Here is an 18,725-nt window from a genome sequence, read left to right as displayed (position 1 = left end):
GAAACTTTATAAATAAACTGGTGTTTGTTCTGAGAGTTTAAGTGAAACCAGCGAAGTGAACACTGTGTCTCCCTGAGCAATAAAACCTCCGATAGCTAATCAATACTTTGATCGTGACAATCAGGAATTCTGACCAATAGGAGAGCAGCGCCGAGCGGCTGTGGGCGGAGACAATGCACTGAGACCAAACCAAACGGACCAATCGTGTTTCTGCAGCGGAGAGCAGCAGGAGAAACAGAGAGGGGTTTTATTTCCACGGTGAAAACAGTTTTTAGACTAAAATCTAGTTTTAGTTTGATTTATTTCCTTGTTGGACGATCGATGTTTGGAGTTGTTAAGTTTGATCGAAGCCTTACGATGTTTTGGTTTGACCCGTTTCCGTCCACAGCCGATCGACGCTCTGAACTGATCTGAGTTCAGTTTCAACCGCTTCGTGTTGAATCAACATATCATTGATTGATTATCAGATATTATCAGGGATCAAAGTCTTTAGAAGACAATCTGAACCAATCAGCTAGCTGCTAGCTGTTAGCCTGTTAGCTGTTAGCCTGTTAGCTGGTTGCTATGGTAACTCAGCTGCTGCACTGGAACATTGTGACTAGATTTATTTAGCCTAGCGTAGCGTAGCAACCGTGGAAGCTGCTGCCCTCTCTCATTGGCTACCGCCGTAGTGGGCGGGGCCAATCCCATTGGCTACCGGCCGTAGTGGGCGGGGCCAATCCCATTGGCTACCGGCCGTAGTGGGCGGGGCCAATCCCATTGGCTACCGGCCGTAGTGGGCGGGGCTACCGGCCGTTGTGGGCGGGGCCAATCTCAGACGGGTTCTTGTGTGTTTTTTCAGTTTAGGCCCCGCCCCCACACCTGTGCGTTGCCATGGCGACCTGAGCCCCCACACCTGTGCGTTGCCATGGCGACCTGAGCCGGCCCCCCCTGCTGCATGTCAATTCATGTATTGCTTTCTGACATTATGGACTGTCCAGGTTGCCATAGTGATGAAGTTGTTTCCATGTGAACGGTGTTTGTGGATGTTTTGTAAACTTATTGATGACTGATGTGATCGGTTTTTAATGTCGAGTCTTGATTTGTGATAATTATTGATCCTGTTTCATTCACAATTATTAGTTTTTTCTCTTTTTTCTTGTTTTGATGTCGACCGGCGAGCGGCGCCAGGGGGCGGGGCCTGATGTGTGACATCATCAGCTCAGAACGACTCACCTGTGACAGGTGTTAAGATAAAATGCACAGCTTCACTCTGACAATAACAGACCGGTTTTACACTTTATGATAATATTTCAACTTGCATCAATTTTACAAAAGGTGACGGACAGAAAACTTTCTTCAAACCATTTTATGCTAAATAATTGAATGATTTTCAAATTGTGTTTATTGTGCAAAACTGTTCTGGAAGTATGTGAATAATCTTAGTTGACATAAAATATCACTGGATTCAAAACTGTTACCACTTTTTTTAAATTTAATATGTAAATCTTTATTGACAATGTCTTTGAAGATGTTTTATTCTTTTAATGATCTGAATTGATCTTTCAGTGGTCTGTATTATGTCATTTTGTTTCAGTAACATCTGGTGGGAATTTCTTCAATTTGGTACAAACATTGACTCGTAATGGAACTTTTACACTCTTCATTTTATATTATCCTGACAAACATGATGTAAGTCTCTGCCATGCCCCCTCGTTTGAATATAACAGATGGAAAATAAAAAGAGCTGGGACTGAATGTAGCATTTGGAAAAAAAAAAAGTGTCCATGAATTAAAAAATGTCTAAAGATTCTCCATCATTGTGTTTTTTTACTCGTATACATGTATTTATAATCACATTCATGTCATATTTAGAGATGTTTAGTTCAGATTTGTGTCAGCGGGATCAGACAGACAAGTAGCGCCGCTTGCTGGCCACATCTGGTACTACAACATGTCTAACACTGATCTGGAGTCAGGGCTTTTACTGTATAAAGTGTCGTTTATATTTATGTATGGAGGTGACGTCAGTTTTCAATCTAAAGTGACTGGTTTCATTTCATTTCAATTCAATTCAACCAACTTTATTTATCCAGGGCTGCCAAGTCTCACGCTTTGAGTGTGACAGTCACGCAATTTGACCCATTCTCACACCACACGCCACACTTGGCATTTCTCACGCTTGTTTCCCCATTCAATAATGATAATAAACTTTGGTCCTTGCGGCTTGCCGTAGTTCGAGACTCTTGATTGACTGCCCGAGATAACCAATCCATCTAACCAACCACGGAAGAGACACCATGCGATATAAGCCAATCAGACGCAACGGGGCGGATCTTAGCATCTCTAACGATTTTCACACACACCACCGTGACCGCACTGCACCCTGACCGCACCGCGCCGAAATTCAAACCCGACTCCTCCTGCTTGCTGGAAGACGGACGGTAGGTAAACTCAATTTTGTTCACTGTTGATATTCGCTCTTTCTCCTTGAGTTTCCTAGTTAATGTACTGTTTTGTTCTGTATTTCTTGAAGAGGCACCGGCTGTGTAACATTTATTTGCCTCTTCTCTTACCGTAAAACTTCAAATAAGCGTCACAAAGTCCCAAATTGTCGCCAGTTGACCGCCGCGGGTAGCAAAATATTTTTTTTTATAAACGCCCATCCCAAATTATTGCCGGATCAAACATTGTTTTCTGGTTGCCAAAATATATTTACAGTTACAGTATCTCAATATGCTTTACAAGTTGAGCAGGCTTAAGACCAGGTTGTGGTCACATTTTCTTGTTTGATGACCACATCTGAAAAACAACCCCTGTTTCAGTTACAATACTTTACCAGGTCAGTGCACATTGTGTTTTTTTTAGGTTTCCTGAACTGCTCCAATACGGTGGCCCTGAGGAGCGTGACCAGCTCTGCGAGGAGTTCCTGGACTACCAGTCCATGGAAATTGCTATGCCCGAAGACCCAGCCATGTTTGACTGTGAGGGCTTTTGGGGGAGCATGGCAACACTGAAGAACAAGGTAAGAATTATTCTGTACTCATGGGAATACCCCATTGGCATAATCAACTCAATACTACACAAAAATACTTGAGAGTAATTAGGTTTCCTATGTACATTTTTCAAAGGTGACCGGTATGGGCAGGTTTGTGAAGCTGTCACAAATTGCCAAGTTGGTCTTGGTCCTCCCACACTCCAATGCAGACGCAGAGAGGGTATTCTCTCTCGTCAATTTAAACAAGACTAAGACCCGCAACAGCTTGGCCCTTGAAGGAACTCTGTCATCCATTATGACGGTAAAGATGGCGGGCCTTGAGCCCAACTGTTTTAAGTGGGAGCCCCCTGCCTCCATCATAAAATCATCAAAGTCAGCGACCAATGTTTACAACAAAAAACATTAAAATGGAACAATGAAATATTGACAAATAAATCTATTTTTGTCAAAATTTGTGTTACGATTTTCATTTCTAATTTCTGGTCAATTAAGATTAGCATTAGGAGGCCACAGTGCAGGGAGAGCAGCTGGCATGGAGGTGAGGACATCAGTCTTGATTGTTGTTAAAACGGGCCAAATCGATGTAAAAAAAAAGGCCAATTTTTTTTTCCACCGCGGCCGAATGCATCATGGCACTAAAGTCTCACTCTTGTCATTTTCTGAAACTTGGCAGCCCTGATTTATCCCAGATCTAAATAACAGCTTTCTGAAACGCGATGAAACGTGTCCCTGCGCAGTGAGGCGGCTGAGTGTGGTGGCCCTGAAGTGCAAAACACAACGGCAAATCAGACAACAACGGCAAAAGAGAAAACACAACACAAAAAGAGAAAACACAACGGCAAATCAGAAAACACAACACAAAAAGAGAAAACACAACGGCAAATCAGAAAACACAACACTAAAGAGAAAACACAACACAGACAGAGAAAACACAACGACATTAACCAAACCGGAAAAGGTAGGTAGGTAGCCTACCCTCGGGCCATACTGACTAGGTTCCCAGGCAACTCACTCACAGAGGGGAATACGTCAACGTGGCGGCCATCTTGGTGAGGGGGAAGCTGTATCTACTTACTGCCATGGGCGCCGATTGATGTTTTTGCCCGTGGGTGCGCGCGCGCGCGTCGGGGGGGGTATCATATTATATGTATTATAAGTTTGTGTTATGTTTTTTTTTGTAATGTACTTTTTATTGAAGATTAACAATCAAATAATACAGACAGGGAGAGATCCATTCATTCAATCAGGGGGCCGACACGACCAAGTTTGTGTTATGTTGTTGTAGTTACATCGGGCCGGACGCTACAATAGCAATAACAACGTGTGCTTAACATCGACGTCGGACGCGAAATAGCCGCGAAGCGGAGCCAGTTTCCTTTCGGTGTCGTTAACCGATTGTGTCAGATGCACCAGAGCACGCACCTCTGTGCCAGGCTCGCGCTCTGGTGCAATTTGTGTTTATTCATCACAGAGCGCTCAAGAGATTAATACACAAATTTACACAGGCTACACACACACGGGCTACACATGATACACGACACACAGCTGAGGGGCTGAGGCGCGTCACGGAGAAATGCGCATCTGGTGGCGTGCCCCCAGTGGGTGCTCAACCTGGTCAGTGGGTGCTCGTGCGCCGGAGCACCCACGGAATCGGCGCCTATGCTTACTGCATCAGTCAACAGAGGCAGAGGTATCAACCATTAACATCACCACAACTCACCGAATATTCAACCCATTTTCAAGCCGTTTGGTTTATTATAAATGTCAGACATAGATTTATGATACAACAACAACAAAAGAATTTAGAAAATTTTGTATAATTTTTTTAATTTTATGTATTAAACATACACTTAGATACTCAGACACACACCCACATGCATAAATACAGTGAAACATGTTCTACAGGGTCTGACTGGTCTGACTGCTGGTCAGACGTTTATATGTCTATGGTCAGAACCCCGGACCAAGATGGCCGCCGTGTTGACATTTTTTTAAATTTTTTTTAAATTTTTTAGAAACTTTATTAAGTCAGCATGGTGCAATACAATTCAATACACCAACAGAACATGGCCAGGGGGTTTCAATACAGACAATACGATGCAGAGACAAGTTTTCATTCAAAAAAGTTTGAAATTTGACATTCATCCACAAATGTACATTCCTTCCTCCATATTGTGTCTGAAGACTTATCAAACTATGTCAGAAATACTAAACTGTTCTCATATGTGGCTGTGCTGGCAGACTGTACAGTGTCCTGTAGGGGGAGGACTGTGGTGTATAAAGGTAAAGGTAAAGGTAAAGGTAAAGGTAAAGGCATTATTCATAAATCAAGTTCCAGGCCCACTGAATTGTAATATTAGTGAGAGAAACAAAGCAGCAATACAGGCAAGTCTTGTTCCATGTCTGATCCTGAGCAGACAAAGCATTGAACAGGAGGATCAGGTGAAGAAAACCTCAGAGCCCGAGGACGTTTTTCTGCACCGAACAACCCAACACTGTGTTTGCAGCTTCCACACATTCTGCCACATATGGAGCTGGAGAAGAAGAAGAAAACAAACATACAACAATGAGCAGAGGAGACTCACTGAAGGAAGGAAATCAGCTCACACTGTTTAAAAAACAGATGTTACCGTTGTGAGCACGCAGCCACGATGCAGCCTTCATAGCCAGCAGCTCCCACTCCTCCTCAGCATTCAACCTGACAGCATGAAGCCAGACCAGAGCCAGGGTGGTGGCCCACACCTCCTGCTTCACCTGGTCCAATCAGACACAGTCACATGGGACAGAGAAGGTGACAGGAAACCAAAGAGAGCAAAGTATTTAAAGTATCTCAGGGGGAAAAGTAGCTTGATGTCACTGTTTAAAACCAAAACAAGTCTCATTGTAGATGTGTGTCCTTAACCCTTGAGGCCTCTAGGGACCCAAAAGGGTCCCTTTTGAAATTCGTATTTTTTTGATCCTCAATATCTCAGTCAGTTTCAAAGCAAATTTAATGAAATTTCCCAAGAATGTTTATTTTATGATGATTTTTAATATTCCAAATCCCCACCTTTGTAAAGTCTATAGAATAGGAGATACACCTATTAGTTACGTAGGTATCCCTCGGGCCCAAACGGGTCCCATTGACTCCCATTAAAACCACTCATTTTCGATACACTGTAATCCTGACATATTATAATGCTTTTTCCATGAAAACCTAATAAATCTAAACTTTTGGCTTCAAAATAAAGGAAAAATAGGTTGTGGGTCAGGTGACCCCCCTAAACCCCCATAGAACCAGGCCTCCATTGAGACCTTGATTCCTGGTTTCTTACCTTGCAGATTGCACTGCAATAAAAAAGCTGAAAACCATAAAAATGGTTTTGGTGTGTGGAGACTGATGGTAAAGACTGGTGTGAAAGTGGATGAGAAAATATCTTGTCAGTGTGTGTGTCGGTGTGTGTGCAAAGTTGGAATCATAATAAAATAGCTAAATGGGCTTTGTTTATATTTTGCGTTTTTTATGTTTTGATTCTCAATATCTCGGTCAGTTTACAAGTTAATTGTATGAAACTTGGTCAGGATGTGTGTTTTATTGTTATTGTTAAAATTCTAGATCCCCTTTGTTGTACGGTGTATAGAAACGGAGATATGCATTATGCGTACACACTCGCTACCCTCAGGCCCAATCTGGGCCCATTGACTCCCATTATAAACACATATTTTTTGATGTACTGTAATCCTGGCATATTAAAATATTTTCCCATAAATACCAAATTAATCTAAACCTCTCCCTTCAAATTAAAGGGAAAATAAGTTTTAGGCCCCCTTCCACCACTAGAGGTCTCCCTAAACCACCAGAGAACTAGGCCTTCACTGAAACCGCTGTTTAGGCATATTTCTCTTTCTATGCAACATATAGGGCAGTAAAAAACTATGAAAACCCTAAAACTGGTCTGGATGTGTTTGGACCAATGCAGAAGAGTGGTGTGAATGTGGGTAAGAAAAATATTTTGTCTGTGTGTGTCTGTGTGTGTCTGTGTGCGTGAAATTTGGATCCTCATCAAAGGCCATACAGGCTTTGTGTATGTTGGTGTTTATAAACAGAGTCCATATCTCCCATTTGTGTGGTATCTCCATACAAATCTCTACAAAAACATACAAAATATAGAAAAAATCATATAAAACTTCATATCTACAGTTAGGTCTGACGTTTGTGAAAAGATTTGATGCAGTAAAAAATTTTTTTTTTATTATGTATATTACCTTTTTATGGCATTTATATGACAAGGGCCGTTAGTATAAAAGTATATGTTTTTGTTATAGCTCCAAAAATAATAATGCATTCAAATCAATGTTGTTATCAATTGTTGACATATTCAAGCCTCTAATAACTTCATATGGAGTGATCCACTTTGGATCTCATTTTTGGGAAATATTGCATATTTTGTTTTTTTCCTCATTAAAAAATCAGGGGTTCGTCTGACAAAAATGGCATAAAAACATAAAAAATAACAAAAAATAATAACAAACGTAATGTTTATGAATAGGTCTGAAGTAGCTGAACAGATTTCATGTGAAGAAAGCAAAAAAAATATTCATATATGACATTTTTACGGCACTTTTATGAGAGGGACCCGTTTGGGTCCCGAGGGATACAAGGGTAACTTTTTTGAATAAATTGTAATAACTCCAAAAAAAATAATGCATTCAAATCAATGTTGTTATCAATTGTTGACATATTCAAGCCTCTAATAACTTCATATGGAGTGATCCACTTTGGATCTCATTTTTGGGAAATATAGCATATTTAGTTTTTTTCCTCATTAAAAATCAGGGGGTCGCCTGACAAAAAGGGCATAAAAACCTAAAAAATGACAAAAAATAATAAAAAACTTTATGTTTATGAATAGGTCTGAAGTAGCTGAACAGATTTCATGTGAAGAAAGCAAAAAAAAACATTCATATATGACATTTTTATGGCACTTTTATGAGAGGGACCCTTTTGGGTCCCGAGGGATAAATTGTAACAACTCCAAAAAAAAAAAAAAAAAAAAAAAAAATTTTTGCTATCAATTGTTGACATATTCAAGCCTCTAATAACTTCATATGGAGTGATCCACTTTGGATCTCATTTTTGGGAAATATTGCATATTTAGTTTTTTTCCTCATTAAAAAATCAGGGGTTCGTCTGACAAAAAGGGCATAAAAACATAAAAAATAACAAAAAATAATAAAAAACTTTAAGTTTGTGAATAGGTCTGAAGTAGCTGAACAGATTTCATGTGAAGAAAGCAAAAAAAAAAATTCATATATGACATTTTTATGGCACTTTTATGAGAGGGACCCGTTTGGGTCCCGAGGGATACAAGGGTATCTTTCTACGAGGAGGCCTCAAGGGTTAAAGGTTACAGTGACCCACCGCTGCAGGTTTAGCCTCGTCCAGCTGCTCCCTGGTCTTCCCCAGTGCAGCAGCCAGACCGGGACCCAGCAGCCAGCAGCCGGACGCCCTCTGGAGGGAAACCAGCTGCAGCAGAGGCTCTCTGGCCGGCTGTTTGGGGGCGGACGCCCTCTGGAGGGAAACCAGCTGCAGCAGAGGCTCTCTGGCCGGCTGTTTGGGGGCGGACGCCCTCTGGAGGGAAACCAGCTGCAGCAGAGGCTCTCTGACCGGCTGTTGGGGAGCGGACGCCCTCTGGAGGGAAACCAGCTGCAGCAGAGGCTCTCTGGCCGGCTGTTTGGGGGCGGACGCCCTCTGGAGGGAAACCAGCTGCAGCAGAGGCTCTCTGACCGGCTGTTTGGTCTCTTCAGCACTCATCTGGAGGGAAACCAGCTGCAGCAGAGGCTCTCTGGCCGGCTGTTTGGGGGGCGGACGCCCTCTGGAGGGAAACCAGCTGCAGCAGAGGCTCTCTGGCCGGCTGTTTGGGGGCGGACGCCCTCTGGAGGGAAACCAGCTGCAGCAGAGGCTCTCTGGCCGGCTGTTTGGGGGGCGGACGCCCTCTGGAGGGAAACCAGCTGCAGCAGAGGCTCTCTGGCCGGCTGTTTAGGGGCGGACGCCCTCTGGAGGGAAACCAGCTGCAGCAGAGGCTCTCTGACCGGCTGTTTGGGGGCGGACGCCCTCTGGAGGGAAACCAGCTGCAGCAGAGGCTCTCTGACCGGCTGTTTGGGGGCGGACGCCCTCTGGAGGGAAACCAGCTGCAGCAGAGGCTCTCTGGCCGGCTGTTTGGGGGCGGACGCCCTCTGGAGGGAAACCAGCTGCAGCAGAGGCTCTCTGACCGGCTGTTTGGTCTCTTCAGCACTCATCTGGAGGGAAACCAGCTGCAGCAGAGGCTCTCTGGCAGGCTGTTGGGGAGCGGACGCCCTCTGGAGGGAAACCAGCTGCAGCAGAGGCTCTCTGGCCGGCTGTTTGGGGGCGGACGCCCTCTGGAGGGAAACCAGCTGCAGCAGAGGCTCTCTGGCCGGCTGTTTGGTCTCTTCAGCACTCATCTGGAGGGAACCCAGCTGCAGCAGAGGCTCTCTGACCGGCTGTTTTGGGGGCGGACGCCCTCTGGAGGGAAACCAGCTGCAGCAGAGGCTCTCTGGCCGGCTGTTTGGGGGCGGACGCCCTCTGGAGGGAAACCAGCTGCAGCAGAGGCTCTCTGGCCGGCTGTTTGGGGGCGGACGCCCTCTGGAGGGAAACCAGCTGCAGCAGAGGCTCTCTGGCCGGCTGTTTGGGGGCGGACGCCCTCTGGAGGGAAACCAGCTGCAGCAGAGGCTCTCTGGCCGGCTGTTTGGGGGCGGACGCCCTCTGGAGGGAAACCAGCTGCAGCAGAGGCTCTCTGACCGGCTGTTTGGGGGCGGACGCCCTCTGGAGGGAAACCAGCTGCAGCAGAGGCTCTCTGGCAGGCTGTTTGGTCTCTTCAGCACTCATCTGGAGGGAACCCAGCTGCAGCAGAGGCTCTCTGACCGGCTGTTTGGTCTCTTCAGCACTCATCATCGCTGAGGAAAAATGGATATAAAAGTGATGAAATGATCCCTTTGGCTCATTCTAATAGTCATAGGTTGTATCTTTGTTATGGGCCAATTCAATACTAATATTGAATTAGTTAATATCAAAGCAAGTGCAACGATTTACATAATACTAATATAATACAGTTACTGAGACATTAAGTATTTCACATTAATGCTACAAAAACAGAACAACATTTATTATTTAGTTTCAGATTTACATCCAATAATACACACATTTGTTCCCCTTCCCCTCAGCTTTGTACTTACTGTCCAGAGAATCACATCTCAGTGACTGTGTTCCAACGACAGCCCTCCCTTCATGGTAAAGAAAAAAGACAGAAACATCAAAAGAGAAAGAGAAAATCAAGGACAGAAATGTGCTGTTTTGTTCAAAACTGTGTCACTAGGACTTTTATCAAAAACAATATGAGTTCCACTCCCATTCAGCTTTGTACTTACTGGCTGACAAGTTAAAGGCCGGTTGTTCAGACGCCGATCTGTAGCTTCCTTCAAAGGGTTGGTCAAGATGAAAAATATCTACAACATGAGTTTATTATTATTACAGATGACAAGTTGAACTTAAAATGTAGAAGTTGTAAAATAATATTCATTTATAACAATAAACTGAGTCTCTCTTTGGTTTGTGGACAAATAAGAACATTTGAGGACGTCGTCTTCTGGTTTGGGAAAACTGATTGATATTTTTCAACTTTTTTAAACATTTTATTGACCAAAAAACAAATTGATTAATTGTTTAAATAATCGAGAGATTAATCGATAATGAAAATAATTGTTGCAGCCCTAGTCAAGTAAAAAAAAAAAGTTGAATGTAAAGATGTGTGAAACAGGCCTCTCCTTTCCAGAGCTTGGAAGTGTTGGTCAAGATGAAAAAGGTTATTGAATGTATTACAGATAACTAACAAGTTGTACCTAACATATACGTTGTAAAATAATATTCATAAAAGTCACAAAAAGGTTATGTTAGCTCAGTGTTTCTCACCTGTATACGAAAGCATATCCTGCAGGGTATTTCACATGAAAGCTAAATAAAAGGTATTTATTCATTTGTTCCCAGTTACATCAATTCACTTTGTTGATAGAGACTCACAATCAGAGTTGTACTCACTTTTGGCACGAGCAGAAGCAGCTGAGTAAGCTTCAACATTCCTGCCTGTTGGATTTACAGGTGGTTAAAGTAGTTCTTGAAATGTACAGGAGGTTCATTAATATTCAAAAAGCTGCTCTGGCCATATATATATATATATATATATATATATATATATATATATATGGTCAGTAACCAACCGAACACACACAGTCAGTTCACTCCATTTATAGTTCCACCTCCATTTAGCTTGATACTTACTACGGGACGTCATGATAGGTCGGTACCGAGCCCGTGCAACTTCACCAAAGAAAAATAAATAAAGATATTATATTATTACTGAAGGAGAATAGAGTTAGTTGATGTTTTTAAATAAAGATATTATATTATTACTGAACGAGAATAGAGTTAGTTGATGTTTTTAAATAAAGATATTATAGTGTTATTGAAGGAGAATAGAGTTAGTTGATGTTTTTAAATAAAGATATTATATTATTACTGAAGGAGAATAGAGTTAGTTGATGTTTTTAAATAAAGATATTATATTATTACTGAAGGAGAATAGAATCAGTTGATGTTTTTAAATAAAGATATTATATTATTATTGAAGGAGAATAGAGTTAGTTGATGTTTTAAATGCTACTGTAACAGGCCACTCACAGGCTGTTGGGACGTTTCTCCGGACCAGAGGTCCCTGAAGTGGCTCGCCGCTGCCTTTGTTCACAGCAACGAAGGCAGTGTAGGAGCTGCTCACTCCTGATTGGACACTGAGCTCCACCAGCTTCTCCTTCACTCCTCCATCTCTCCATCCTCTGTGCTCTCTCTCCTCCATCTCCAGGGAGCCAATCAGAGAGCGAGCAGCCAACCTGTGGACCGTTAGTCTGCAGACAGGACAGAGTCAACGAGTCAGATACAGAGATATCAGGAAGGTCTAGCTGATCATGTTGTTTCCTTTTGTCACCCCGTGTGTGTTCTAACAACAGTTTTACCCGTGTCCTCTGCAGGTAACAACAGTTTTACCCCGTGTCCTCTGCAGGTAACAACAGTTTTACCCCGTGTCCTCTGCAGGTAACAACAGTTTTACCCCGTGTCCTCTGCAGGTGTGAGACTGAAGCAGAGCGTGTTCTCAGAGCGACGACCTGCCAGACTGGACTTCACCGTCACTGAACCTTCTGATGCTTCTGAACTCTGAGGAAGTTTCACGCAGGTAGAAACACTCAGAATGACTTTACTACAAGACAGTTCCAAGGAGGAGAGTCTGTTGCTTCCTGATACACAGCAGTGTGTAATGAAACCAGAGCAGAGAGGTGTTGCAGTGCTCCTACCTGTCCAGTGAGCTGGACATAAACTCCTACCTGTCCAGTGAGCTGGGCATAAACCAGTGACCTTTGACCCTGGAAGAGTGTTGTGATTGGTGGAGAGAGAACAGTGACAGACACTCCTTCTGGTAAATCCCACGTGACTGAGATGTCCTGCACCACCGGCTGCAGGGCAAAGCGCAGCGACTGCATCACCTGGTTCATGAAACATATAGAAAATAAAATGGTGGGGAGAAAATACACTACAACAAGATAATACTAAGATGTTTTCATCCATGTTTCTTTTCTTACTTTGGGCTGCATCCTGTCCTTTGCTGTGATGAACTGGGCGTGGCCTCCTCCTTCCTGGGCCATCCCATCGATGAGAGCAGAGCTGGCTCCTTCCCCCATCCCAAAGGAGAAACACCTGAGGTACACACGTTTGGTTTTTTAGACACCAGTGTTGTTGTTGGCATTTTAGATTTAGTCTTAGTCTTAGTCTTAGTGACGAAAATACTATTAGTTTTAGTCAATTTTAGTCATTTCTATATGTGATAGTTTTAGTCGACGAAAACTCAACAAGGTTTTAGTCAGTTTCAGTAAAAAAAAATAAAAAAGTCTTTCAACAAATTAATTCAATAAAGGAATGGTTTTACACATAATGTTCTGTGAGGTTGTGTTACTACAACACTGTGAGGTTGTGTTACTACACTACATCACTGTGAGGTTGTGTTACTACACTACATCACTGTGAGGTTGTGTTACTACAACACTGTGAGGTTGTGTTACTACACTACATCACTGTGAGGTTGTGTTACTACACTACATCACTGTGAGGTTGTGTTACTACACTACATCACCGTGAGGTTGTGTTACTACACTACATCACTGTGAGGTTTACTACACTACATCACTGTGAGGTTGTGTTACTACACTACATCACTGTGAGGTTTACTACACTACAACACTGTGAGGTTGTGTTACTACCAGTGTTGTGCTAGTTACTGAAAAATAGTAACTAGTTACAGTTACTAGTTATTTCATTAAAAAAGTATCTCAGTTAGTCTCAGTTACTTTAGCTAAGTAGGGTTATGTTTTGATTTTGGTTTAAAACAGTTTTACATATCAGAGGAACCATATTCACACACAGGGTACCTCAGAGTGTCTATTATCATCATCTGTAAAAAAACGGTTTTGACGAGTTTACTCGTCAATGATCGTGAAAGAGTTAACAGTGAGATAAACCTCCAGCGTCCAGCTCACCTGCTGCTTCTCCTTCACCTCAGCTACAACCTCTGTCTGTCCAGTCTTAGCACTGAAATGACAGACAGCAGCATCTCCAGGCAGAGGGAAGACAAACACAGCCTCTATCGGTCTGTCCTCCTTGTTCTGGTAGTTCAGGGTAACACTGTAGCCACATGGTCCCTCACCTCCAGCTGCACCTCGATGCTCTGCAGAGGAACTGACAGAACAATGATGAGCAGAAAGACCGAATGAAAACGGTTGCATGATCTGTAAAAACATGTGGAGATAGATATTTTCTAACAGCTCTGTACCTGGTTTCTTCTCAACACTCATTAGACCACAGCAGTCCATTGTACCTGTGCAAAGGACATGTGACATCATATGACAGTGGATTAGAGATGCTCAGCGGTCAGAAAGATACTAAAACATTTATAGACCGAATCTCCTTGTTGTTTACATTCTACTTCCAGGTAGAAAACCAGCACGTCATTTGAATGAGATCAATAGTAACGAACCAGAGTTTAGCTATATATCATATTTTTCACGCCCTATCACCGTTTAGACAAATCTGAAATGATTGAAGAAACATTACTATTTCTGTGTGTGTGTTTTGTGTTGCTATGTGTTGGATTTATTCAGTTTGGGGGAATCACAGTGTCTAGAAAGCATCAGTGGCTCAGCTGACAGGGACAGCTAACGGTAGCTAAGCTAACGGCGGTAGCTGAGCTAACGGCAGCAGCTAAACTAACACCAGGACGTCAGCTGTTAAAACCCTCCCGTTGTGGGACACGACATGAAACTACTCCAGTTAGCTCAGTCATGTTGGAACTCAGATATCCGCTGGAGAAAATATTTGTTCATGGAGCGTTTATTGAGTCACTGAGTTATTAAAGTTAAACAGGTAGCTAACCGTTAGCCCGGCTAATCTATGATAACCATGACTAATTACAAAAATGTGCACATGTAAATAGTAATGTTTGTCCAATCACTGGTTTTATAAACTTTACAAACATCAGATTAGTCTAAACGGTGATATAGTGACATGAAAAATTAGATAAATATAGTGAAACTCTCGTCCGTCACTATTGTTCTCATGCTGGTTTTCTACCCGGAAGTAGTTGTAAACAACAAGGAGATTCGTCCTATTGTGTTTAACATCACTGTCATCACTATGAGTATCGTGCATCATGCATATAGAGGAATGAAATGGGGACTTTTCAAAAACAAATCAACATGTTTCTCTACTAGCCTACTCATCAATCAAACACTGACTCAATCAAGAGCGCATCACTGCACATAATTAGATCTCAGCTGTCGTGCGGCCGCGCATCTCTTGGCTCAGTCTGAGCAGATCTTGTTTTGTTTTCGTTTCCTTAATCAGCTGTTTGACTTTTGACTGTCACTTAAAAACAAAAACTAACCCTACCAAATAGTGAAATGGTTGACCAGGCCCAGCTTTATCCACCACCCTTAGTGGGTGTTGGATCAGTTACTAACCCCCCTAACCCTAACCCTTCCATCAGGCTGGAGGCTCATGGTACCAGCCTGCTAAACTAACCCGTACTAAAATAGTTTTATTCCAGCAGCCATCTGGCAAATGAACACGGGGAAGAAACTTGGAGAGCTGTTGGTTTTATCTGTTTGATTTTAGTCTACCCTGAGCGCTGTTGTCACTTTATATGTAGGGTTTATATAGGGTATGCCCTGTTACATGTCCTGTGCTGTTTGTAAATAAAACACATGTAAATGTTAAAGCTGATTCAGGGTATAAAGCACAGCATAGCAGATATCATTGTATTGTTTCATATAATATTGTATGCAGAGTTTTAGTACAGTTAAATACAGACATAGAATATTATAGTACAGTACTGTATGGCATAAGTATACTTTGTGCTGTAAACTAAGAGCATCACAGTATAGCATAATGAAATATAGTATTGTACAGTACAGTATAGTGAAGTAAACTAAGTAGTGGAGTAATAAACTACAGTACAGTACATTAGAGCAGTGGTTCTCAAACTTTTTCACATAAAAATTACCTAAAATTACACAAATTAGACCACGGACCCCCATTGGACTAGCCTATGTTTTGAAGTAAACACCAGAAACACACAAAAATTGGTTCTGAGACTGAAGGACGTCTTTTTAAAGTAATGTACATTCAAATTAGGGCCAATGGCGTGAATTTTTGGAAAAAAAACGTTAAACATTTCTAGAAAAAAGTGGTAAAAATTCTCACAAAAAGTTATTTAAGAAAAACTAGAAATAAGTGGTGAGATTTCAAATAAGAAAAAAAGTTAAACATTTTCTAGAAAAAATTGTACAAATTTCAAAAAAAAAAAACAATTCTAGAAAAAAAGTGCTGAAATTTCTCGAAAAAAGTTTTTAAAAAATCTTGAAAAAGGGGCAAAATGTCTTTAATAATATATAAATAAATTAAGTTTAAAAATTCTAGAAAAAAATGGTAAAATGTCTTTTAAAAATTATCCCAAAAATAAATTAAGTTAAAAAATTCTAGTAAAAAAAAGTGGTTAAATTTCAAGAAAAAGTTGTGTACCCCCTTGAACCATCTCAAGGACCCCTGGGGGTCCCCGGAAGCGCGCGTCGAGTAATCCAGGAAGTATTTTGTGAAGCGCGTATCGAAGCGTGTAGCGATGACGTATGAGATGACGTCCGAAGCCTCACCGGCCCGTTGCTCCGCCTACTGGTTCAGGAAGCGGTTTGTGATCTGGTGGTGCGCTATTTGAAATAGGAGGCACAGTGAAACGCAGTGGAGGTTCCCTGCATCCTGTGGTGTTTCTGCATAGATTGCAACACGTGTTTCAACAGTATTATCTATATTCTGAATAAAAATTATTCCATAAGTTCAACAAGCACATTCACTGCCCCACAACCCACGTTAACAGAAGTGTAACGGAGACCCGCGGGTATAGTCACAGTCACACTCATGAGGTACATGTAAAGAAACGAGACAGCGTGTAACGGTTAGTGAAGCGGTTAGCATCGTTGCCCACGGTGCAGGAGATCTGTGTTCGAGACCCACTCAGGACCTGAAACTCCTTTTATAGACAGTCTGTGGCCTGAACAACATCGGTCACACAAGCTTATTGTCCTCACCCTCATACCCACTTTCCCTTATGACTCTTTATGGACACAAATCGCCTATTTAAACCAGTAAAAAGTTCAAATAACTAAATATATATATAGCTACACTACAGACCACTATATCATTGTAATATTATTTTCCTGTTTAGTTCTTTTTGGCCAGTAGATGGCCTAGTAGAGCAACTGAAGCCCCAAGAAGCTTTTTGCCCTTGATGAACCAATTTGATGGAAAGCTTCGTGCTTCATGAGGCTTCATCTGGCTCATCACTACATTACATAATATGGTGCTGAAAACTCGGTACATCGCAGTAGTACAGTGCAGTGTCCTTTAGTAAACTACTCCAGTATGTTGCACAGTACAGCAGTAAATTAACAACAGCATAGTGAAATAGAATAGTATATGTGCAGCAGAGGAGGCTGGTCCATTGAGGCAGAGGAGGTTGGTCCTCCTCTATTTTTGAGAGGCAAAAGGAAAATTTATTTTTTATTTAAGAAAGAGTAACTGGTTGAAATAAATCATTACCAAATCTCAGTATAATTTATAAAATATTATATATGTATTTTATCATAAAAAAAGTTTGTTTTTTGGAAGAAAATCCACTTAAAACGGCTCAACTGCGCCGCCAGCAGGCTCAGGAGACAGAGCAGGCTGTGTGAGGAGCAGGGAGCAGGAAGGTGGGGGCTCTACGGAGGTGGCAAGATTTTTACCTCCCTAACTGGCCTCGGGGCGGGATCTTCTTCCATTGACTCAATGCATTTAGGATGTCTTCATCCTGACCTGTGATTGGCTAAGACACGTAAAATGACGTCATGACGGAGGAGGCTCTTCTGTACCAATCAGCAATCAGAACACAAGATTGACAGCAGGTTGGTCCAATGACAGTTCTCCAACCCCCCTTGGTTACTGTTGCTATGTGCGCCAAACTTTCACTCCCAGCCGTGCTGCTTATGCTGCTCCTAGCACAAGAAATACGGAGTTTTCAGAGATATTGGCATCGATTTGAAAGGAAATATCAGCAGATTTCTGGATAAACTGTTAGGAGATATCAGAGAGAAGCAGTCAGAGAGATTGTTAATAGTTTTCAGTTACGTGACCTGGGCAGCTGGAGGGTAAACAAAGACACGACCGGACTTTTTTTTCTTTTCTCCGCCATCAGCTCAGGTAAAAGCATAGCTATATCTAAGAGGTAAAAGCCAAATATGTATGTAATTTGAGTGGAACACTTTGTTTTGTTATTAATAATTACAGATTTTCATGGTTTTTGTTTTTCCTTTTTAAATCAGAGGGTGTAAATCCCCACTGTGGCATTTACAGGTGTTGAACACTGGCCTGCTTTTTTTTTTTTTTTTACATCCCACATCCAAGATCATGGCTCTGTCTTTTTCATTAGGCCTGTGTTAATCTGAAAACAGTAAGATTTAATAAAATTATGTTGTTTTTAAGAAATCTTGTAAGACATTGTTTTACTGTTTAATTTTCATTGAATATAATAAAGTAGGGAGAAGTAGTGCTATAAAATAAAATGAGGCCGTGGACTGGTGTTCCTCCTGTCCTCCCAAATTTTTTCAGTCACCAGCCGCCACTGATGTGCAGTAAACTACAGTGCATGCAGTAGAATGTTTTGTTGTGCAGCGCTCCTGACACACACAGAAACACCACACACACACACACATCTAGGCTATATCTCACCTGCACATAGGAGCATGTACAGAAGGATCTTCAGGATTAAACCCATCATCATGATTGGACCGACTGGTAGAATCAGAAATCCCCTCGTTCAGCCGCGACGCTCTGATCTGAACAGCTGGAGTTTCTTTCACTGTTTTTAGGTTTGCAGGCAGCAACAAAACCTTCTGATGGTGTCACCTGATCTACAGCATCGCAGTGAGGACAGTTTGTCACGTGTCTAGTACATACGAATTAAACACAAACTGTGTCCTAAACAGGTGGCAAAGTTATTAAAGCCGTGTAAACATAGTAGTACAACTAAACGCCATGTTGCACAGTTTGCACATGTTGACAGCGTCA

At 42.0% G+C, this 18,725-nt stretch overlaps 2 protein-coding genes across 2 annotated transcripts; both read right to left on the bottom strand.

The window, feature by feature from the left end:
- Window positions 1–4,715: 4,715 nt before the first annotated feature.
- Window positions 4,716–9,256, bottom strand: LOC311001507 (uncharacterized protein; the record flags this gene model as incomplete). The annotated part of the gene is made up of 4 exons (XM_083992595.1): window positions 4,716–5,511; window positions 5,608–5,731; window positions 8,379–8,892; window positions 8,949–9,256. 4 exons carry the CDS (start codon window positions 9,254–9,256, stop codon window positions 5,432–5,434), a joined length of 1,026 nt encoding a protein of 341 aa, XP_083848721.1. The 3' UTR covers window positions 4,716–5,431.
- Window positions 9,257–9,428: 172 nt separating this feature from the next.
- On the bottom strand, window positions 9,429–18,695 carry LOC311001506 (von Willebrand factor A domain-containing protein 5A-like; the record flags this gene model as incomplete). The annotated part of the gene is made up of 12 exons (XM_083992594.1): window positions 18,387–18,695; window positions 13,903–13,947; window positions 13,610–13,808; window positions 12,659–12,773; window positions 12,404–12,562; window positions 12,133–12,236; window positions 11,709–11,929; window positions 11,310–11,348; window positions 11,070–11,114; window positions 10,403–10,480; window positions 10,178–10,258; window positions 9,429–9,931 (listed from the first exon to the last, which is right to left on the bottom strand). The coding sequence occupies exons 4-12, from the start codon at window positions 12,755–12,757 to the stop codon at window positions 9,429–9,431; spliced, it is 1,329 nt and encodes a 442-aa protein (XP_083848720.1). The 5' UTR covers window positions 12,758–12,773; window positions 13,610–13,808; window positions 13,903–13,947; window positions 18,387–18,695.
- Between the last annotated feature and the right edge of the window lie 30 nt (window positions 18,696–18,725).

Source organism: Trachurus trachurus, assembly GCF_905171665.1.
Source record: "Trachurus trachurus genome assembly, chromosome: 18".
NCBI lineage: Eukaryota > Metazoa > Chordata > Actinopteri > Carangiformes > Carangidae > Trachurus > Trachurus trachurus.
The sequence above is the reverse complement of the archived record's forward strand: the minus strand, read 5'-3'. Positions and strand labels throughout refer to the sequence as shown.